Source organism: Schistocerca cancellata, chromosome 7 (genome assembly GCF_023864275.1).
Source record: "Schistocerca cancellata isolate TAMUIC-IGC-003103 chromosome 7, iqSchCanc2.1, whole genome shotgun sequence".
NCBI lineage: Eukaryota > Metazoa > Arthropoda > Insecta > Orthoptera > Acrididae > Schistocerca > Schistocerca cancellata.
The window spans coordinates 450225279-450249201 of NC_064632.1; the positions used below are offsets into that span (position 1 = coordinate 450225279).

At 38.5% G+C, this 23923-nt stretch overlaps 1 protein-coding gene across 9 annotated transcripts in view; it reads right to left on the reverse strand.

The window, feature by feature from the left end:
• LOC126092469 (1,5-anhydro-D-fructose reductase-like) overlaps nucleotides 1-23923 on the reverse strand; it is a 142498-nt gene that overhangs the window by 93696 nt on the left and 24879 nt on the right. For 4 of the 9 annotated variants that reach the window (XM_049908080.1, XM_049908078.1, XM_049908073.1 and 1 more), the window contains exons 2-3: nucleotides 21078-21254; nucleotides 10828-10995 (exon numbers count right to left, since the gene is read on the reverse strand). In XM_049908080.1, coding sequence (XP_049764037.1) covers nucleotides 10828-10995; nucleotides 21078-21152 — 243 coding nt within the window. In that variant the 5' untranslated portion in view covers nucleotides 21153-21254. Of the gene's footprint in view, nucleotides 1-2553; nucleotides 2731-10827; nucleotides 10996-21077; nucleotides 21255-23923 lie in introns of all 9 variants that reach the window. The other 5 variants (XM_049908077.1, XM_049908076.1, XM_049908072.1 and 2 more) reach the window with 2 other exon arrangements.

Genomic DNA, 23923 nt, shown 5'->3' on the forward strand with positions numbered 1-23923 from the left:
CAATCATGTGAAGCACTTTCAACAAATTTTCTAAAAACTGTCTTTAGCAGCCAGTTTGGCAGCCCACACACAATGAAAATATCTTAGATGTCGTAGCTACAAATAGGCCAGAACTTATTAACAGGGTTAGTGATCATAATTTTATTATAGCAACTATGACTATGAAAATTAATAATCTGTCTAGAAGAGTGTTTCTGCTAAAAAGAGCAGATGAGCAGTTGTTAGCACCTCACTCATTATAGCAACTATGATTATGAAAATTAATAAATCAGTCAAGAAGGATAGAAGAGTGTTTCTGCTAAAAAGAGCAGATGAGCAGTTGTTAGCACCTCACTCAAGACAATGAATTGACACCACTTATTTCCAATAAGATGGACATAGAGGAATTATACATATTGTAAATTGTGGTCAGGAGAATTATGTGCCTTGTAAGTGGATTAAGGACAGAAAGACCCACCATGGTTCAACAGTGAAATTTGGAAAATGCTGAGGAAGCAGAGGCTGTTGCACTCTTGCTTCAAAATAGAACGTGTGAATAACAACAAGCAAAGGTTAGTAAGATTCATGTGCCTGTGAAAAGATCTATATGCATAACATACTGTAACCACCACGGCCATACCTTAGCAAAAGATCTGGCAGACCCAAGAAAAATTAAGTCCTATGTAAAATTGCTAAGTGGGTCTCGGGCTTCCCTCCAGTCACTCGTTAACCAGTCTGGGTGGCAGTTGAAGATAACAAAATAAATGCCAAAGTTTTATTTTTCATGTTTAACAAATCGTTAACACAGGAGAGTCATACAAACATACCATCATTTGACCACTGAACAGACACCCATATGGACGACGTAGTAACAAGCATAAGTAATAAGCTGAAAACAAGTCAGTTGCCAGCTCCGGATTGAATCCCAATATGGTTTTACAAACAGTACTCTAAAGCACTGGCCCCTTACCTAACTTGCATTTATCCCAAATCTCTCACACAGTGCAAAGTCCTAAGCGACTGGAAAAAAGCGCAAGTGACTCCTGTGTATAAGAAGGGCAAAACAATGGACCTGAAAATTACAGATCAATATCCCTAACATCAGCTTGCTGCAGTATGTGAGGAATGTGGTAGGGATGGTGAATGGTTGACTTTGGTTTATTGGGAGAGTTTGGGAAGTGTGATTCATCCATAAATCAGGCAACATATAGGATGTTAGTGTGACTTACTCTTGAGTACTGCTTGAGTGATTGGAACAGATTAAAGGAAGACATCGAAGAAATTCAGAGGCAGACTGCTAAATTTGTTACTGGTAGGTTCAAGCAACATGGAAATGTTACAGAGATACTTCAGGAACTCAAATGGGAATCCCTAGAGGTAAGGCAAAGTTCTTGTACAGGAATACTATTGAAAAAATTTAGAGAAGCAGCATTTGAAGCTGACTGCAGAACAATTCCACTGCTGTCAACGTAAGGACCACACAGAAAAGATACGAGAAATTAGGGCTCATACGGAGGTATACAGTCAGTCTTTTTACCCCGCTCTATTTGTGTGTGGAACAGGAAAGGAAATGACTAGTAGTGGTACTGGGTACCCTCTGACATGTAATACAGCAACATTTTAAAACAGTTCTGCCAACTGTCAGAGTTTTATTTTAGTGGGCAGATTATCAATTGGTTTTATAGTTGAGCACTGCACTCCTTTCCATACCCAAGTTAGATACACTAGAAGAAAGAGTAGATAAGTTTCATTTCTAGTTTCACACAGTTGGATATCTCTATTACTGTCAAAATTCGATGAACTGTTGATAAATTTTGTGAGTAAATAACTCTATTGATGCTGTGCTTGAATACACCGTTCAGAAGGAACACTGTTTATGCTACAACCTATAAAAGCTAGTTCACTCATCATTTCAGAATGAAAGTGGAGAAATCAATTGGATACTACAACAGATAATTTATTACATGTAATAAGTATCTCAATATTCTGCAAAACTCATTTAGCTTTTTGCTCATAGGTAACTTTACTTCACACTGCATTCAGCCAATAGCTACAGAAACTGGCAACATATCAATTGCATAACAACATTAATTCCACAAAATTTTATCTTATCCATAACTAATCTGAAGGAAACCTAAAAACAGTTATAACTAAAACAACCTAAAATAAGTCACAACAAGAATTATGACAAACTGAACCTATCATGTTGCACTTCCTTTACTTACAAGACACAGAAAAATTCTTCAAAATAAGTGTTTTTTAGTATTAAAGAAAAGAGGAGTAGATTATCCCTCCATTTGTATTATATTATTTATAGGTAACTGGGATGTAATGTATTTTTGTAATTGTTCCATAACTTATGGCATGTCATATATTAACAACTCAAAACAAATACTCTAATTTTCTACAGAGAATAAATCAGAAATAAGGACTGACAAATCTTGGTATACTCGAGTTTCAAACAAACATTTACTGAAATTTTATGCCTCAAAGACAACCCATCAAAAAGCTTCTATTTTACTGGAATTTCTCTCTTGCAGCAATGAGTTTCAAAACAAACATCAGTCACCTCACCTGAAATGTTCCTAGCCCAACAATAGGCATTTTATGCCCATTAAAGAATGTCACATCCTCCAGCTTTGGCACCATCTTTTATTATATGTCAAATGTGCTGCTCCTAGCAATGCTGGAAAATCCACCTCACCAGCAGCTGGTTGCTGGAGCTTGTGAATAGCCACTGGATTCAGTGCACTGCAAGATAACAGCATATTACATAACTCATTCAACAACTAGTTCACATGACACAGCACCTTCACATTTTATCACGTTTACTGGTGAGGAACTTGTGTTACTCTGCACATTTAAAGGTATGGTAATTGCACAATAAGTGGACACATTTTAGTTCCCTAAAAATGAAGTCAGACTACAGAAAATTTGAGTCTGAGATACAAAAAACCTCAAGATTTTAGCATACAAGGGATAACATGAGGGTTGCAAAATTTCATGTAAGCTCTGTGATATTTTCACCCAAATTTAGTACAACTTTCTTCACTTCCTTGAAGCGGAAGCAAATAAAAGCAAATTAATCATCATTAGAACTGCTACTCTTGTTAACTGAACACCAGCTGACTCACTCACAACAAGCACCATTCGACAACTGTATCACAGTGTCCTGCTCATGTTCTGTTTGAATGCAGTCAATCATTATGGGGGACCGGGCATTCCGACCACAAGAGAAGCCTGCTCTCTGTTTTACTGGGCCTTACAAGCTCATTTCCTGTAACAGTTTCACTTTTATGTAGATTTCTATTGGCAAAAGTTATAGATCTGTGTCCAACTTACCATCTACAATCATCTCTTGGAATAAATGTGCTCCAAATCCTCTGTCACTGTTATCACTCTTAATTCGTAAGATAATATGGTAAGAAATCCAGAAGTAATGTCCAAGCTAGTCATGAATTTAATAGTGTCAAGCTTTTGAAGTAACTCATTAGTATTTTCAGATTAATTAATTCCCTCACCAAAAATTTGTTTAAATGTCTACGATCAATAAATAGTCATTCTCCCTGATCTTTCTTTGAAACAACAAAAGGAGTGTTGTTGTACTCATTACAACCTCTCTGTGTTATAACCAACTTTCCATTTTCTACAACTTCATTTTCTGAAAATGGTACACCATATAGCTTAATAATAAATTATTCATGGGGTTTTAACTTTAATTTGCATTCATAGTTTCTGACTTTCCCCCATTGAGTATGTCATAATATTCTCATAAGCAGTTCTCTTCCGTGAAATCATCATTGTTCTCAAAGTATCCCTTTCTTTAGCATCAGCAACTTCCTGGTTTGTTTGTTGCTGTTTGTACTACATTATTCTGAACAATTAATGTAGCCTTAGAGAAATTATTCTTTTAGAATCAGTAAAGACTTGTTTTCTATTGAACCAATTAAATCCCAGTTCAGCTTTCACTATCCTATTTGTTCTCAAAGTAGTGTTTTCATTCAAGTGTGGTATTAATAGACAATCTTTTGAGAGTTTTACATTGCCAATAGTAAATGATAAAAGTATTTGTTTCTTCAGATCCTTACTATATCTCCCAGTAGCTCCCCATATTTTAACCCCCATTACAGACATTTCAACAAAATCTGGGCTGTTTTTAATTTTGATCCTCAGTTTTTCATAAATGGATTACCGGTATTACAAAGCAGTTAACACCCCCCCCGCCCCCCCCTCTCCTTCCGGTTACCAGCTTGGAAGTTTGGATGTAGGTATAAGGACTTTCCTGTAACTTGCATTCATTTCTGTCATCCCCTTCATACGACAGATCATTTTCAGTTTCTCTGAAATCCCTACTTTCTGTCCTGTATTTTTATGGGTGCCTCCCATTCCATATAAAATGCATTTATAGCCATATCTGATCCCCTTTGTAGTCACAGTTTTCAGTGGCAAAATTGACACCGTGAATCCTGCAGGGCTGTCCATAAATCTGTAGAGTATGAGGGGGTGGAGAACTCTTCTGAACAGCACATTCCAAGGCATCCCAGATATGATCAATAATGTTTGTTCTTGGGAGTTTGGTGGCAAGTGGAAGTGTTTAAACTCAGAAGAGTGTTTCTGAAGCCACTCTGTAGCAATTGTGATGTGTGGGGTGTTACATTTTCCTGCTGGGAATTACCCATGTCAGTCAGAATGCACAATGAACATGAATGGATGTATGTGATCAGACAGGATACTTACATACATGTCACCAGTGTCTTTGGCACTTCAGTGTATTACAGTTGAATGATAAAATCTTTTCACCCCAAGTACATAATCGTCAATCACCAATTACAACATTTAAATCTAGGCAGTCACTTTCACTTCCATTATCTCATTACCCTTAACTTATCTATGCAGAACTGATCATAATTATTATTCCAGAATGAGATTTTCACTCTGCAGCGGAGTGTGCGCTGATATGAAACTTCCTGGCAGATTAAAACTGTGTGCCCGACCGAGACTCGAACTCGGGACCTTTGCCTTTCGCGGGCAAGTGCTCTACCAACTGAGCTACCGAAGTATCCTGTCTGATCACATACATCCATTCATGTTCATTGTGCATTCTGACTGACATGGGTAATTCCCAGCAGGAAAATGTAACACCCCACACATCACAATTGCTACAGAGTGGCTTCAGAAACACTCTTCTGAGTTTAAACACTTCCACTTGCCACCAAACTCCCAAGAACAAACATTATTGATCATATCTGGGATGCCTTGGAATGTGCTGTTCAGAAGAGTTCTCCACCCCCTCATACTCTACAGATTTATGGACAGCCCTGCAGGATTCACGGTGTCAATTTTGCCACTGAAAACTGTGACTACAAAGGGGATCAGATATGGCTATAAATGCATTTTATATGGAATGGGAGGCACCCATAAAAATACAGGACAGAAAGTAGGGATTTCAGAGAAACTGAAAATGATCTGTCGTATGAAGGGGATGACAGAAATGAATGCAAGTTACAGGAAAGTCCTTATACCTACATCCAAACTTCCAAGCTGGTAACCGGAAGGAGAGGGGGGGGCGGGGGGGGTGTTAACTGCTTTGTAATACCGGTAATCCATTTATGAAAAACTGAGGATCAAAATTAAAAACAGCCCAGATTTTGTTGAAATGTCTGTAATGGGGGTTAAAATATGGGGAGCTACTGGGAGATATAGTAAGGATCTGAAGAAACAAATACTTTTATCATTTACTATTGGCAATGTAAAACTCTCAAAAGATTGTCTATTAATACCACACTTGAATGAAAACACTACTTTGAGAACAAATAGGATAGTGAAAGCTGAACTGGGATTTAATTGGTTCAATAGAAAACAAGTCTTTACTGATTCTAAAAGAATAATTTCTCTAAGGCTACATTAATTGTTCAGAATAATGTAGTACAAACAGCAACAAACAAACCAGGAAGTTGCTGATGCTAAAGAAAGGGATACTTTGAGAACAATGATGATTTCACGGAAGAGAACTGCTTATGAGAATATTATGACATACTCAATGGGGGAAAGTCAGAAACTATGAATGCAAATTAAAGTTAAAACCCCATGAATAATTTATTATTAAGCTATATGGTGTACCATTTTCAGAAAATGAAGTTGTAGAAAATGGAAAGTTGGTTATAACACAGAGAGGTTGTAATGAGTACAACAACACTCCTTTTGTTGTTTCAAAGAAAGATCAGGGAGAATGACTATTTATTGATCGTAGACATTTAAACAAATTTTTGGTGAGGGAATTAATTAATCTGAAAATACTAATGAGTTACTTCAAAAGCTTGACACTATTAAATTCATGACTAGCTTGGACATTACTTCTGGATTTCTTACCATATTATCTTACGAATTAAGAGTGATAACAGTGACAGAGGATTTGGAGCACATTTATTCCAAGAGATGATTGTAGATGGTAAGTTGGACACAGATCTATAACTTTTGCCAATAGAAATCTACATAAAAGTGAAACTGTTACAGGAAATGAGCTTGTAAGGCCCAGTAAAACAGAGAGCAGGCTTCTCTTGTGGTCGGAATGCCCGGTCCCCCATAATGATTGACTGCATTCAAACAGAACATGAGCAGGACACTGTGATACAGTTGTCGAATGGTGCTTGTTGTGAGTGAGTCAGCTGGTGTTCAGTTAACAAGAGTAGCAGTTCTAATGATGATTAATTTGCTTTTATTTGCTTCCGCTTCAAGGAAGTGAAGAAAGTCTGTACATGATATTAACAATAAACAAAAATATCATGGTGAATTTCACTGTCTTTTCAAGGAACTGTGAAGACTGGTTCTTCAGTTATTTTTGAATGCCTCACAAACTATTTGAAACTTTACACATACTCATTCAACTGAAAATCGGAAAAAAATGAAATGAACTAGGGAACACTCTTGGGTTCAAAGCAAAGACTGTATTAAGTAATCACATTATTTATGATGTCAACTGATTCTACTATCACTGTTTGGAAGAATATTATTTATGATATACATCATTTACTATAATTTTACTTTATTTTACAGGCACTTTCAATACCACAAGATTTATATCAATACTTACATATTTTCAAAACTATTAATAATCATAAACATGGAACTAGATAAATAAGATATAAATGGAAAAATATTATCAACACTGTCTACAAACAATTGTGAGCTTTGTCATCTACATTGAAAATAACTTTCGCCTTCTTGTACATTTCTCTGGCACTAGAAAAGTCATTGGAAGATCCCCCTGGTTCCAAGATTTCAATGGTAATATCAAGAGGAGGAGGAGGGGGAGGGGGAGGAGGAGATCCCATTGATAACAAGGTGATTAGAGATGGGGCACAAGCTCGGATTAGGGAAGGGTGGGTAAGGAAATTGGCTGTGCCCTTTTAAAGGAACCACCCTGGCATCTGCATGAAGCAATTTAGGGAAATCACATTGGCTGGTTGGCTGGTTTTAACTGTCGTCTTCCAGAATACGGGTCCTATGTGCTAACCACTGCACCATCTTGCTCCGTATGGTGACATCATTTGATGATCCAGTATCAGTACTACATTGTGTCATCACTGAGTTGGATGATGGAAGCAATGCAAGGGACAGCTGCAGTGATGTTGCATTGTTTAATGCTGCAAGTTCACTACCTCCACATAACTGAGCCAGCGGATTTTTAAATGAGTTTGTGTGCAAAATGTGAACAGCTTGAATGAATGTGAACAGCTCAAAAATAAGTCACCTATTTGGTAGAACTCATGCTTCACTCTTCTTTGGGACTGCAGCTAAAGCTTCCTTAATTTTTTCATTTTGGCTTATTTGCCAAAGGAGAGCTGACACTGTTGGTTCATTCGATGCTTCTATCTCTCAACACTCAATGTCAAGTAATGATTATTCTGACTCTTCAACATTTGATGATGTAGGATGTAGTGAGGTGTGTCACAAAAAAGTCCAACTTATCTGCCAATGGGCAATTCTGATATTTCTTGGCTGAACCTGTGCCTTCTTTTATGAATTTTGGATATTTCCTGTAGGAGTCTTGTAGATTCTTCCATTTTGCTCATACAGCTCACCTGTCAATCAAATCACACACAAATTACTTACTAACATGGGTGGTTTCAGTTGCCTGAGACTGCAGTTGTGTGTGTGAATTACGTTTGCGGAGTTGACTGGAGGAACTGAATTACATTCTCCGACAGGGCTTTGATTACCTCTCATCGTGCCCTGAAATGAGAAATGTCCTGCCCACTATCCTCCCCACCCCTCCTACCATGGTATTCCGCCGTCCACCGAACCTACACAACCCCTGTTCCCAATCCCTTACCTCATGGCTCATACCCCTATAATAGACCTAGATGCAAGACCTGTCCCATACATCCTCCTACCATCACCTACTCCAGTTCGGTCACTAACATCACCTATCCCATCAAACGCAGGGCTACCTGTGAAACCAGTCATAGGATTTACAAGCTAAGCTGCAACCACTGTGCTGCATTCTATATAGGCATGACAACCAACAAGCTATCTGTCTGCATGAACGGCCACCGACAAACTGTGGCCAAAAAACAAGTGGGCCACCCTGTTGCTGAACACGCTGCCAAACATGATATCCCTCATCTCAATGACTGCTTCACAGCCTGTGCCATATGGATCCTTCCCACCAACACCAGCTTTTCAGAATTGCGCAGGTGGGAACTTTCCCTGCAATACATTCTACGTTCCCGTAACCCTCCTGGCCTCAACCTTCGTTAGTCACTGTCCTCACCCATCCAGCCCCCTCCCTGTTCCCATTCCAGCACTACACAGCCATCATTTCACCGCCGCACCCAGTCTTTTAATTTCTTTTTATTTCTCTCCTTTCCGCTACTTACCCCCTCCCCCCTCCACACCTTCTTTCCTGCAACACTTCACTGTTCGCCACTCCCACCATACTATCCCTCCCCCTCCCAGCCTCAGCCTCCTCCTTACCCCCACCCAGTCGCCACTCCCAATATTCACTGGTGCTGCTGCTCGCAGTGTGGTTTCAGCTTTCTGAGACTGCAGACGTTTGTGCAAGTAGAGAGTGTGTGTGTGTGTGTGTGTGTGTGTGTGTGTGTGTGTGTGTGTGTTATTCACTGGTGCTGCTGCTCGCAGTGTGGTTTCAGCTTTCTGAGACTGCAGACGTTTGTGCAAGTAGTGTGTGTGTGTGTGTGTGTGTGTGTGTCTAATGCTGACAAAGGCCTTAATGGCCGAAAGCTACAGTTGTGTGAATCTTTTTGTTGTACCTATCGTGACTCAGCATCTCCTCTATATGGTGAGTAGCAACTTTCCTTCCCTGTTATTGTTACATTCCATCCTGGATTTTCCATTGTTTGATTTTATTTCTGAATATAAACTTTTACAGGGTAGCCATTAGAGAATAGCCTAAACCACTTTACCGCCTTGCTTGGTAATTACTTGAGAAGTAAGTTCCCCCAAAGCGACAGAATGTGATGCTCAACAGCAGATTCTTGCTAAAGATTCTTCTACCATCAACAAACACTGCAAACTCAGAAAACATAAAATAAAGATGCAAGCAATAGTGATAAATGTGACAGCTTATCAGTTATGTACTGTGTATTCCACCTTTACATGCACAACCATTAAAGTTATTGTATCATTCAAGTAGTTACATATTAACAACATTTTTAGGAACAATAAAATCTGTCTTTTTTCACAGAGTAGTGAAAAGAACACAGTAAATTAATTTCTTTACCCCTTGTTTACAAAAATGTAATTGTAAAAACTTTACACATAGTTGAAAATGCACATACATGTAAAATTACATGTTACGAGCAATAAATTGAAACTGAAAAGGAGCACTATGTGAAACCACATCTTTTACGTTGAATACCTTGCTCATGAGTGCAGCGACAGCAGAACCATGAGGATTACAGGTAGATACTGAACTAAAATGTAGACTTTCACGGCCGGAAATGTCATGTCCATTTTAGTTATCTGGGCTGCTATGCCGTGGTCGGTTGATGAATTGTGTGTCAATTCCCAACTAACTGTAGTCAGTAGCGAGCCAGTGGGTGTGTTGGACCTTCCATCGAGCTACAGACCCCCTTGAAGATGTCCTCCACAGATGGGGACAAAACATTGGGAACTGACACACAGTTCATCAACCGACCACGGCATAACAACTCGGATAATTATAATGGACAGATACTGAACTCTAGTGTTCACTTCCAAGGCTTGGTTGTTGGACAGTACACATTACTTGTCTGTCCTGCATTTCAGATTACCACTGTAGATCTAGCTTATCATGTGCTTTTCTGTCTGTAAGTCATTTCCTATTTGATGACTATATCATTCAGAGCGCTTCAGGTTCTCTTGATGGTATGTGTTGATATGTCTTTAAAAATATATTCTGTGCATTGGAAAACATTATTGGGCATCGCTTTCAAACCAACCAGGATAATCATGTATGGCTGAACCACCTCCTCTGTTCCTCACTAATGGAATCATGGATTCTGCATGCTGATCATCTGACCAATAAATGCAATATCAGCTACTGAATGAACTGCAAAGTTATCAGAAATCAGTAAGCTCCAATAGTGACAATAATAATGACAATGAAATGGTGGCACTGCACAATAATGTAGTCAATTCCAGCAAAATCTTCAGCAAAGCAACTGCAAAAGACAGAATGAGTTTGAAGGAGTTCAGAGTTGCTGTCATTGCAGGTCATGTAGGAGCATCACATTGAAAAGGGCAAATTATGCACCACACCTCAGCATACACACGGAGGCATACATGCCACAAGCATACATGCCACAATCTAAACTAGTACAAGAAGCTGTAAAGCCAACTACTCACCTTAGTTACAATAAAAAGATCTTCACGTTTCAGTTTCCCCGAATCAAGCCATTTCTTTAAAGCTTGCCCTATTTCTGCTTCATTTCCATACATGTAAGCTGTATCAATGTGCCTGTAGCCTGTTTCCAACGCAATATCAACAGCACGTCCAACTTCACCTTTAGACGACTGTAAAAAATGAACTGGATTCAATATTACTACAATAACAATGGGTTCCAATCTGCTAACAATATAACTGCAAGGGGTGATCAAAAAGTTTACATTTGAAGCCCCAATCTACAATTGGTATGCCAATCAGGTAAAATCACTATCAGTATTGTGGCAATCATCCCACCAATGCACTAAATTGAAGATACCTGTTTGGTAAAGCTTCGTATCCTACTGTGTGAAGCTGTCCATAAATGCCTACTGCACATTCTCATCCAACAGGAATGGTTGACCTTTCAATGCCTTTTTCCAGAGACCAAAGAGGTTAAAATTGCATGGGGAGAGATCTGGGCTATAAGGCGGGTGCTCAATTGTCTCTCAGTTGAATTGGCATAATTTATGGGTTACACCATTTGTGATATGGGGATGTGCATAATCATGAAGCAGCAGCATCTCTCGTCATAGTTTTCCTGGATGTTTCGCCTTGACTGCACACCCTATACACCCCGTACACATTCTTCATTCTACAAAGTATGGGTATGTCTACTGGTGTTTGTAATTCAGCAGCCAAGAACAGAATAACAGCATGTATGTCCTGTTTGGAGGTATTTGGTAATAACATTGCTATAGTTCACATCAGGAAGATATAAATGACACATTAATCCCTTGCCTACATGTCAGTGCTTATATACCCACATCGTAGTCACACTATGTTGCATATGTGCTCCACAAACTTTTTGATCACACCTTATAGTGTTTAAGTACATTAACTCCTCTTTATATTTATTTATTTATTCATTCATTCACTCACTGACTCATTAGTTCATCATTTCTGTAGATCCTATAAAGGAGAACCTTCAGGGATGTGGGACAAGTCAAAGCATATACTGACAGGAGACGAAGACATCAAAGAAACTTAGTATTTATACTAAGTTAACAATGAACTATCACTATGCAACTTAATGCTATTCACACTTATGCTGCCTAAATTTAACTGAGTAAATCAGAAAGAAAGATACTACTTTGAAAACAGCTTCCACCTCCTTAGTTTTATTATGTAACTGCTGTTTGTTATATAACTGCTGTTATCAGCTTAACATTTACTTGATTACAATTGTAATTTTCAAAGAACATATTTTTTGTATATATAAACACTAGGTTCTATTTATTACTTGTCTTACAGCTTTATAACTACCGCAGCCACTTGTCATGTAGGTAATAGAAATTTACAATCCCTAGAGCTGCACATTCAGATAGTATGTATGAAGAGCGGCTAATGAGGTATGTTATTAATTTTCTTTAGGACTGATAGAGATTCCCAATTCCTTGTTTTATGTTAGATAGGAACTTGTTGAATATCTTCCCAGCAGAGTCCGTTACTCCATTCTGAACCCTGGACAAGATGTCAAAGTCTACATGAAAATTATTTGTGTCTTGTATTGTGGCAGCAAATCACATTTACTCTGAAACTGATTTTTATTACCATCAACAATAACCATTAAAAAGTAAATGAATAGGGAAGTAAGTGTAAGAATGCCAAGATCTTTAAAAATGCTTCTACAAGGTGTGTGATTATCTGATTGCCCCAATATTCTTACTGCTCACTTGTGCTGAACGGACAGTTGATTACTTTAGATGCATTACCCCAGAAGATAATTCCATAATACAACAGGGAGTGTTATGCGACAAATAATGATGGTAACATTCATATCTTCCATTCCTGAGTTTTGTCACACAGTTTTGTCTGTTTTCTATTTCATGCGAAGCTTACAAGATAATGCCTTTGAGACAATACACTCCCCTGTTGCTGGTCACCATGATGTTTTAACTGATGGCCAAATCTTGCCACTTCGTAATTGAGCCTTTCATTAATGTAATGAAAATGTTTAGTTTCTGTTAAGAGTTGGTTTGACTGCAGGCATAGTCAGTTCACATATATAACATCTATATTTTACATGGCTATAGAGTAGTTATCAATGTAATAAACATTCAGTACACAGTGTTAAGAGAAAATTTAGGGAAAGAAGGTTAAGATAATTCTGTGTTCTGATATCAAGGACATTAAATAGTTCACATATTGGATTCATTGTTAATTGGAATTTTGGAATTACTCCACGTGAATATACTTTGCAGCGAGTTTAGCAGACATGTAAGGTCCAATATTATGACTATGTTTGGCCATAATCCTAGCTGAGTCGTACATCACCCACAGTCCTTAATGTTTAATCTTGTCTCATGAATTGTCAAGCCACAATTCCCTGTGTGTGTGTGTGTGTGTGTGTGTGTGTGTGTGTGTGTGTGTGTGTGTGTGTGTTTTCCGCATCTCTACCTAAACCACTGGGTCAATTTTAACCAAACTTGGCACTCCTACCACTTAAACTCTGGAAAAAAGCATTGTGCGCATAACAACTACCTAGTTCCCACTGAGGTGGAGGTGACATAGGAGATTGGCAAGGAGGGGAGAAGAAGATTGACAGAGACGCAAGAGGAGGATATGGGCAGAGAGGAAGTGGACGAGGAGATGGACAGAGAGGAGGTAGAGGAGGAGATAGATCAAGAGGGGAAGGAGGAAATGGACAGAGACAATCGGAAAGAAGAAATGTGTGCAATATATATGCCATACGTATATGTGGACCAGGCCATGGATAAAATGCTATTGTATTATAAAAATGAAGGTCCTTCTAAACTACAGGATCAGTTTCAATCAAACTTGGTACACATATCACTTGCTGTCTGGAAAATCACATTATGGTGGTAAATACCACTCCTTCCACTGAGGATGATGTGAAGATGGGATGCCAGAAGAAGGATACAGGGGGGAGGAGTTGGACATACAGAGAGATGGAGGGAGGAGGAGACAGACACAGAGAGAGATGGAGGGAGGAGGAGACAGACACAGAGATGGAGGGTTGAGGAGACAGATAGAGAGAGACAGAGAGGGTGCAGAGACCTGTCAGAGAGGGGGTTGGAGGAGACTGACAGGAAGGGTCTGGTGGAGGTGACTGAAAGGGAGCAGGATGGTGGAGAAAACCAACAGGGAGTGGGGTGGAAGAGACTGACAAGGAGGTGTGGATGAGACTGATAGGGAGGGGGAGGTCATATGAGACAGACAGGGAGGGGGAGGGCAGACGAGACTGACAGGTAGGGGAGGCACAAGACCAACAGGAAGGGGGGTGTGGGAGAGACTGACAGGGAGAAGGGGGAGGGGCAGATGAGACTGACAGGGAGTGGGAGTGGACAAGATGGACAAAGGGAGGGGGTGGATGAGATGGACACAGAGAGGGAGTGGACAAGACGGACACATAGAGGGGGTGGACGAGACAGAGACAGAAGGGGGTATAGGAGTTCAACAAAGAGGTGGGGTGTAGGAGTCTGGAGAGAGGGGGTGTAGGAGTCTGACAGAGAAGGGGTGTAGGAGACCAACAGAGAGAGGGGGATGCAGGAGACATACAAGGGAGGGGGGGGGGGTTGGAGGAGATAGACAGAGAGAAAGAGAGAAGTGGGTGGAGGAGAGACAGAGAGAAGGGGGTGGAGGAGAGACAGAGAGAAGGGAATGGGGGCGACAACCAGAGAGAAGGGGGTGGTGTAGGAGACAGGTGGAAGATGGAGTAGGATAGTGGGCAGGTGAAAATGAAAGAGGCTGTGAGGAGACATGTGAAAAAGGGTTTGGGTGTGAGGTGGAAATGGGAGAGGGTGTGAGGAGGCAGGTGGAAGGAGGACAGGTTGTGGGGCAAGAGGAGGAATATGGACAGGTTGTGGGGGTGAAGGTGGAAGGGGGCATCTTATGAGGGCACAGGTGGAAGCAGGACAGGTTGTGACAAGGCACTTGGATGAGGGACAGTATGTGATGAAACAGTTGGATAAACAGTGAGAGAAATGGAGTGAGGGGGGGAGGGGAGAGGTAAATTAGGCAAGAGATTTAAATGTTTCTTGATTATTTTTATGACACTATTTCAACAAAATTTGGTAAACATACAACAAATTTTTCATATAAAAGTAGTGTGGGCATTAGCAACCCACTAGTCCTAGGGATGGGGATGAGAATGTGCGATATGTAAAATTTTTTTACAAAAATATTCTGGTACTTCTTTTCTGTATTTAGTTCAATTGTAATACTTTAAAAGTATGAAACACAATTTGTGTCTTATTTGTGCTGTTCAAAGTGTCAAACAGGTCGCAATAATGTGCACTACAGTGAACCAAAGTTTTTTGCAACATGTTTTGGGACCAAGATCATCCCACATGGCTGAACACCACAGATAAATTTAACATCCTCTATGGATTCATACGGTGTAACACAGGAGAGATTCATGCATATGTGTCTATTCACAATACTTATGACTCATATATATGTGGGCAAAGGCACAGGTAAATATGTTGAATATATCTATTACCAAACAGTTTTAGACGGTGTTGAGCCTGCAGTCATGCAATATTTTTTTAAAAAAAGTAAACCACTATTTGACTGTGTAATACTATATTTATCTTCCATATTATTCAGATTTCGGTTTTTATGCCATTCTCAAGTACAATGCTGCAAGTAGTTAGATCATTATTATTTCATATCTGTTAGGGCATTTCAAAGCTACTTTAGACTGCCTTAATAGATATGAAGTAATAATGATCCAGAAAATTTTAGCATTGTACTTGAGAATGGCATAAAAGCCAAAATCCAGATAGCACAGAAGATAAATATAGTAATCAGTCAAATTGCATTTTTTAAGTATTATTCACAGATACTGCTGAACTTCGTGTACATCATCAATGAATAATAGTCATATCTAACTTGATAATTATATGATTTGGTTCTACAAGGAAAACTAATTTTGAAATAGTATCCTGTTCTGTACTTAGTATTGTCAGCCAAAATTGGAGATTTATTTTACTTTGCACAACCAACATGTTGTGTTAATGCCCATTTTCTAGTACTACTGTTCCAAAAACTCTGTCCCTATATACAGCAAAAATTGCTGAAATAAAAGTGACCTTCTGTTGTGTGGTAAATAATTTATCACCAATACTGGATGGTGAAAAATGGAATAGTTAACCTGTAAACCTGCAATATATTAGGTAGTACTCCAGCAACATCTCGTTTCATTACTTAATGCCTTCATTGTATGTTACCATATCTTGATGTATAAAGAGTTACAATTTAATTTTTTTATATAGTGGAGATACTGAGTCACAAAGAGGCCTATCTGTAACTCAAGTGTCCCTGCTACATGGTGAGCACCAATTATCCTTTTTATAATATCGTTACATTCCATCATGAATTGTCTATTGCCGAATTTCATTTATTTCATAATGATCAAACATTTGTTGTTTCACAGTACACCAAAAGAGTATCTTTAAAACAGTGCGATGACACCAGTTCTTGTGTTTAAAAAAAAAATTATTTCATGCACTATGAATTGGTCATTCTTTAAGCTGATATTATTTGATAGATCCATAAATAAAAATACACCTAGTTAGATATCTTCTTCTTTGTCTCTGCAGCATTATAAAAGACTGTTTCTTTGATACTCAAAATCATTTTGCTTTTCTTCTAAATTTTTGAAGTAATACAATATAGTGTACCATAATTAATAGTGTAAACTGGCATGGGTGAGAGCATACAATAATAAAAGCAAAAAAATCTTGCAAATGAGCCTTTTGGGAGATAATTATGAGTGTGTGGTTATGAACTGCTACTGAATTTAGTCCAAAACATGAGGCATGGTCAAAAAATGTAATGGGAATTTTTGAATTTTGTAGGCTTTATACATCAAATTTTCATTTTTTAAAATCTTGTTGGTGCACAAGTATGTTTGCGTTTTCAGCTGCTTTGAATATATATTCTTTAAATATATATTTTATTGTTGGCAACTGAAAAGGTTTTTGAGTGTTCAGCAAATTTTTACTTTAAAAAAAGATGTCTCAAAGAATGTGCAGTAAATTTTGCTTTGAAAATGGAATAAACTGCAGCATCACATTCGAAATGTTGATGGGACCTTTTGGCAAGTCCACTACGAGTAAGACAAGAGTTTACAAGTGGTATAAATGTTTCAAAGAGGGTCATGAAGATGCTGAAGATGATGACCACCCAGGACATCATAGCACATCAATTACTGATTGGGGGAAAAAAAAAGAAAAAAGAAAAAAAAAAGCAGAATCACTGTCAGAGAGATTGCTGATGATACCAGCATATCCTCTGGCTCATGCAAAGCAATTTTTTGGGTCATGAAATGTGTACAGCAAATTTTGAAATTTTGCTCTAAAAATGTTCAGTTTTGACCAAACACAACACCATGTAGACGTTGCTCAGGAATTGTAGAACAAAGTCGACAATGATCCATAACTTCTAAAGGAGGTTATAACAGGTGATGAAAAATGGGAATGACTTCCAAACGAATGCCCAACTGTCCCAATGGCAACTGCCAGAAGGTCAAAGGTAAAATAAATAAATTCAACAAGTTCAATCACATGTGAAGGTTCTTATGTTTTCTTCCATTATAATGGGATAATGTATCAAGAGTTCCTGCTTAATGGTTGTACAATCAATAAGGAGTACTACCAGGAAGTTAAGTGCCATTTCCAGCAATAAATTTGAAGAAAACAACCAGAAATGTGGCAAAACCATTCATGGAAATTGCATCACAATAACGCTCCTACTCACAACTCAATGCTTGTTCGTGACTTTTTCGCAAAAAAAAACAAAACAGTTATGTTGCCTCAGCTACCCCGTTCACTGGACATGGCTCCCTGTGACACCTTTTAATTCCCAAGGCTGAAAAGAGTTGCGGGAGAATATGGGATTGGAAACAGGTATGAGAGAGGAGAAAGAGTAATTGAGTTCTGCGATAAATTTCAAGTACTAATGGTGAACATACAGTTCAAAAATCACAAGAAGGAAAATTCCAGCTGCATTACATCATGGTCAGAGATTACAAAACCAGATACACTGGATTGCAGGGTGTACCAAGGAGCAGATATAGACTCGGATCACAATTCAGTAATAATGAAAAGTAGACTGAAGGTGAAGGTAATCATCTACAATAATCAATGTGGAACAATGTGGGATGCTGAAGAATGAGGGTTGCCCAGAAAGTAATGCACTTTTTTCTCAGCCAAAAACAATGCTATGAACGTGAAACATTACATATGTATTATTTGAAGTCTTCTGAGCAAGTGCACCAAGTTTCCGTCACTCCCACAGATAGTAAGCTGAAACCCAAAGTGGAATGCTCTGAGATATTTAGCGAGTCATGGAACAAATATTGGAAAACATATTAGAGGCCACAGGAGGGGAACCTTTCATTGCCAGTTGACAAAAGTATTCTCTCTCTTGAGGTTGAAGTTGAGCTCACAGTGAAGTCAACTGGTCTCATATAACAGGTCTAGGTAAAACCAAGTTAATTGTTGGATGTTTTTACTGGCCACCTGATTCCACTGTGGTAGTTCTAAAGACATTTGAAGAATGTCTTGAGGTGTTTGTAAGTAATATTACAGTAGTTGCAGGTGTGAGTGCAGACTGAGATATCTATGGATTCACTGTGGCGAGTACAGACAGCCAATCATGTGAAGCACTTTCAACAAATTTTCTAAAAACTGTCTTTAGCAGCCAGTTTGGCAGCCCACACACAATGAAAATATCTTAGATGTCGTAGCTACAAATAGGCCAGAACTTATTAACAGGGTTAGTGATCATAATTTTATTATAGCAACTATGACTATGAAAATTAATAATCTGTCTAGAAGAGTGTTTCTGCTAAAAAGAGCAGATGAGCAGTTGTTAGCACCTCACTCATTATAGCAACTATGATTATGAAAATTAATAAATCAGTCAAGAAGGATAGAAGAGTGTTTCTGCTAAAAAGAGCAGATGAGCAGTTGTTAGCACCTCACTCAAGACAATGAATTGACACCACTTATTTCCAATAAGATGGACATAGAGGAATTATACATATTGTAAATTGTGGTCAGGAGAATTATGTGCCTTGTAAGTGGATTAAGGACAGAAAGACCCACCATGGTTCAACAGTGAAATTTGGAAAATGCTGAGGAAGCAGAGGCTGTTGCACTCTTGCTTCAAAATAGAACGTGTGAATAACAACAAGCAAAGGTTAGTAAGATTCATGTGCCTGTGAAAAGATCTATATGCATAACATACTGTAACCACCACGGCCATACCTTAGCAAAAGATCTGGCAGACCCAAGAAAAATTAAGTCCTATGTAAAATTGCTAAGTGGGTCTCGGGCTTCCCTCCAGTCACTCGTTAACCAGTCTGGGTGGCAGTTGAAGATAACAAAATAAATGCCAAAGTTTTATTTTTCATGTTTAACAAATCGTTAACACAGGAGAGTCATGCAAACATACCATCATTTGACCACTGAACAGACACCCATATGGACGACGTAGTAACAAGCATAAGTAATAAGCTGAAAACAAGTCAGTTGCCAGCTCCGGATTGAATCCCAATATGGTTTTACAAACAGTACTCTAAAGCACTGGCCCCTTACCTAACTTGCATTTATCCCAAATCTCTCACACAGTGCAAAGTCCTAAGCGACTGGAAAAAAGCGCAAGTGACTCCTGTGTATAAGAAGGGCAAAACAATGGACCTGAAAATTACAGATCAATATCCCTAACATCAGCTTGCTGCAGTATGTGAGGAATGTGGTAGGGATGGTGAATGGTTGACTTTGGTTTATTGGGAGAGTTTGGGAAGTGTGATTCATCCATAAATCAGGCAACATATAGGATGTTAGTGTGACTTACTCTTGAGTACTGCTTGAGTGATTGGAACAGATTAAAGGAAGACATCGAAGAAATTCAGAGGCAGACTGCTAAATTTGTTACTGGTAGGTTCAAGCAACATGGAAATGTTACAGAGATACTTCAGGAACTCAAATGGGAATCCCTAGAGGTAAGGCAAAGTTCTTGTACAGGAATACTATTGAAAAAATTTAGAGAAGCAGCATTTGAAGCTGACTGCAGAACAATTCCACTGCTGTCAACGTAAGGACCACACAGAAAAGATACGAGAAATTAGGGCTCATACGGAGGTATACAGTCAGTCTTTTTACCCCGCTCTATTTGTGTGTGGAACAGGAAAGGAAATGACTAGTAGTGGTACTGGGTACCCTCTGACATGTAATACAGCAACATTTTAAAACAGTTCTGCCAACTGTCAGAGTTTTATTTTAGTGGGCAGATTATCAATTGGTTTTATAGTTGAGCACTGCACTCCTTTCCATACCCAAGTTAGATACACTAGAAGAAAGAGTAGATAAGTTTCATTTCTAGTTTCACACAGTTGGATATCTCTATTACTGTCAAAATTCGATGAACTGTTGATAAATTTTGTGAGTAAATAACTCTATTGATGCTGTGCTTGAATACACCGTTCAGAAGGAACACTGTTTATGCTACAACCTATAAAAGCTAGTTCACTCATCATTTCAGAATGAAAGTGGAGAAATCAATTGGATACTACAACAGATAATTTATTACATGTAATAAGTATCTCAATATTCTGCAAAACTCATTTAGCTTTTTGCTCATAGGTAACTTTACTTCACACTGCATTCAGCCAATAGCTACAGAAACTGGCAACATATCAATTGCATAACAACATTAATTCCACAAAATTTTATCTTATCCATAACTAATCTGAAGGAAACCTAAAAACAGTTATAACTAAAACAACCTAAAATAAGTCACAACAAGAATTATGACAAACTGAACCTATCATGTTGCACTTCCTTTACTTACAAGACACAGAAAAATTCTTCAAAATAAGTGTTTTTTAGTATTAAAGAAAAGAGGAGTAGATTATCCCTCCATTTGTATTATATTATTTATAGGTAACTGGGATGTAATGTATTTTTGTAATTGTTCCATAACTTATGGCATGTCATATATTAACAACTCAAAACAAATACTCTAATTTTCTACAGAGAATAAATCAGAAATAAGGACTGACAAATCTTGGTATACTCGAGTTTCAAACAAACATTTACTGAAATTTTATGCCTCAAAGACAACCCATCAAAAAGCTTCTATTTTACTGGAATTTCTCTCTTGCAGCAATGAGTTTCAAAACAAACATCAGTCACCTCACCTGAAATGTTCCTAGCCCAACAATAGGCATTTTATGCCCATTAAAGAATGTCACATCCTCCAGCTTTGGCACCATCTTTTATTATATGTCAAATGTGCTGCTCCTAGCAATGCTGGAAAATCCACCTCACCAGCAGCTGGTTGCTGGAGCTTGTGAATAGCCACTGGATTCAGTGCACTGCAAGATAACAGCATATTACATAACTCATTCAACAACTAGTTCACATGACACAGCACCTTCACATTTTATCACGTTTACTGGTGAGGAACTTGTGTTACTCTGCACATTTAAAGGTATGGTAATTGCACAATAAGTGGACACATTTTAGTTCCCTAAAAATGAAGTCAGACTACAGAAAATTTGAGTCTGAGATACAAAAAACCTCAAGATTTTAGCATACAAGGGATAACATGAGGGTTGCAAAATTTCATGTAAGCTCTGTGATATTTTCACCCAAATTTAGTACAACTTAAAACTGCTACTAGTGGCCATGAATAATGAATAAAAAAATAGGAGTGCGGGTTAGCTACTACAAACAGCATAGTGAACGCATTATTGTGGCCAAGATAGACACAAAGCCGATGCCTACTACAGTAGTACAAGTTTATATGCCAACTACCTCTGCAGATGATAAAGAAATAGATGAAATGTATGACGAGATAAAAGAAATTATTCAGGTAGTGAAGGGAGACGAAAATTTAATAGTCATGGGTGACTGGAATTCGTCAGTAGGAAAAGGGAGAGAAGGAAACATAGTAGGTGAATATGGATTGGGGGGAAGGAATGAAAGAGGAAGCCGCCTTGTAGAATTTTGCACAGAGCATAACTTAATCATAGCCAACACTTGGTTCAAGAATCATAAAAGAAGGTTGTATACCTGGAAGAATCCTGGAGATACTAAAAGGTATCAGATAGATTATATAATGGTAAGACAGAGATTTAGGAACCAGGTTTTAAATTGTAAGACATTTCCTGGGGCAGATGTGGATTCTGACCACAATCTATTGGTTATGAACTTATTATTTTGCACGAAATGGGAGATAAGATACTGCGTGAAGAGTTTGACAGAGCACTGAAAGACCTGAGTCGAAACAAGGCCCCGGGAGTAGACAACATTCCATTTGAACTACTGATGGCCTCGGGAGAGCCAGTCATGACAAAACTCTACGATCTGGTGAGCACGATGTATGAGACAGGCGAAATACCCTCAGACTTCAAGAATAATATAATAATTCCAATCCCAAAGAAAGCAGGTGTTGACAGATGTGAAAATTACCGAACTATCAGTTTAATAAGTCACAGCTGCAAAATACTAACGCGAATTCTTTACAGACGAATGGAAAAACTGGTAGAAGCCGACCTCAGGGAAGATCAGTTTGGATTCCGTAGAAATGTTGGAACACGTGAGGCAATACTGACCTTACGTCTTATCTTAGAAGAAAGATTAAGAAAAGGCAAACCTACGTTTCTAGCATTTGTAGACTTAGAGAAAGCTTTTGACAATGTTAACTGGAATACTCTCTTTCAAATTCTGAAGGTGGCAGGGGTAAAATACAGGGAGCGAAAGGCTATTTACAGTTTGTACAGAAACCAGATGGCAGTTATAAGAGTCGAGGGGCATGGAAGGGAAGCAGTGGTTGGGAAAGGAGTAAGACAGGGTTGTAGCCTCTCCCCGATGTTATTCAATCTGTATATTGAGCAAGCAGTAAAGGAAACAAAAGAAAAATTCGGAGTAGGTATTAAAATTCATGGAGAAGAAGTAAAAACTTTGAGGTTCGCCGATGACATTGTAATTCTGTCAGAGACAGCAAAGGACTTGGAAGAGCAGTTGAACGGAATGGACAGTGTCTTGAAAGGAGGATATAAGATGAACATCAACAAAAGCAAAACGAGGATAATGGAATGTAGTCAAATTAAGTCGAGTGATGCTGAGGGAATTAGATTAGGAAATGAGACACTTAAAGTAGTAAAGGAGTTTTGCTATTTAGGGAGTAAAATAACCGATGATGGTCGAAGTAGAGAGGATATAAAATGTAGACTGGCAATGGCAAGGAAAGCGTTTCTCAAGAAGAGGAATTTGTTAACATCGAATATAGATTCAAGTGTCAGGAAGTCGTTTCTGAAAGTATTTGTATGGAGTGTAGCCATGTATGGAAGTGAAACATGGACGATAACTAGTTTGGACAAGAAGAGAATAGAAGCTTTCGAAATGTGGTGCTACAGAAGAATGCTGAAGATAAGGTGGGTAGATCATGTAACTAATGAGGAGGTATTGAATAGAATTGGGGAGAAGAGAAGTTTGTGGCACAACTTGACTAGAAGAAGGGATCGGTTGGTAGGACATGTTTTGAGGCATCAAGGGATCACAAATTTAGCATTGGAGGGCAGTGTGGAGGGTACAAATCGTAGAGGGAGACCAAGAGATGAATACACTAAGCAGATTCAGAAGGATGTAGGTTGCAGTAGATACTGGGAGATGAAGAAGCTTGCACAGGATAGAGTAGCATGGAGAGCTGCATCAAACCAGCCTCAGGACTGAAGACCACAACAACAACAGTGGCCATCTACAGCATGTATCTGGATCATATGCACAATATTTTATGCACAATATGAAGTTTAAATTTCAAGGCTATGTTGACCATCATCTCCATGTTGCATGAGATCAAACTGGGGAAAAACCAATTGTGATAATTTTTCAAATTTCGTTGACTGCAATATTTTGGCACATGTAGATTAAAGTATCTTTTGCAGTTCAGCAGATAATTTCACAGTTATCATTTCTAGCAAGCTTTAGTGGTTATCTGAATATATTCGAGAAGAAAAATTTGGAAAGGAAATTAAAATTC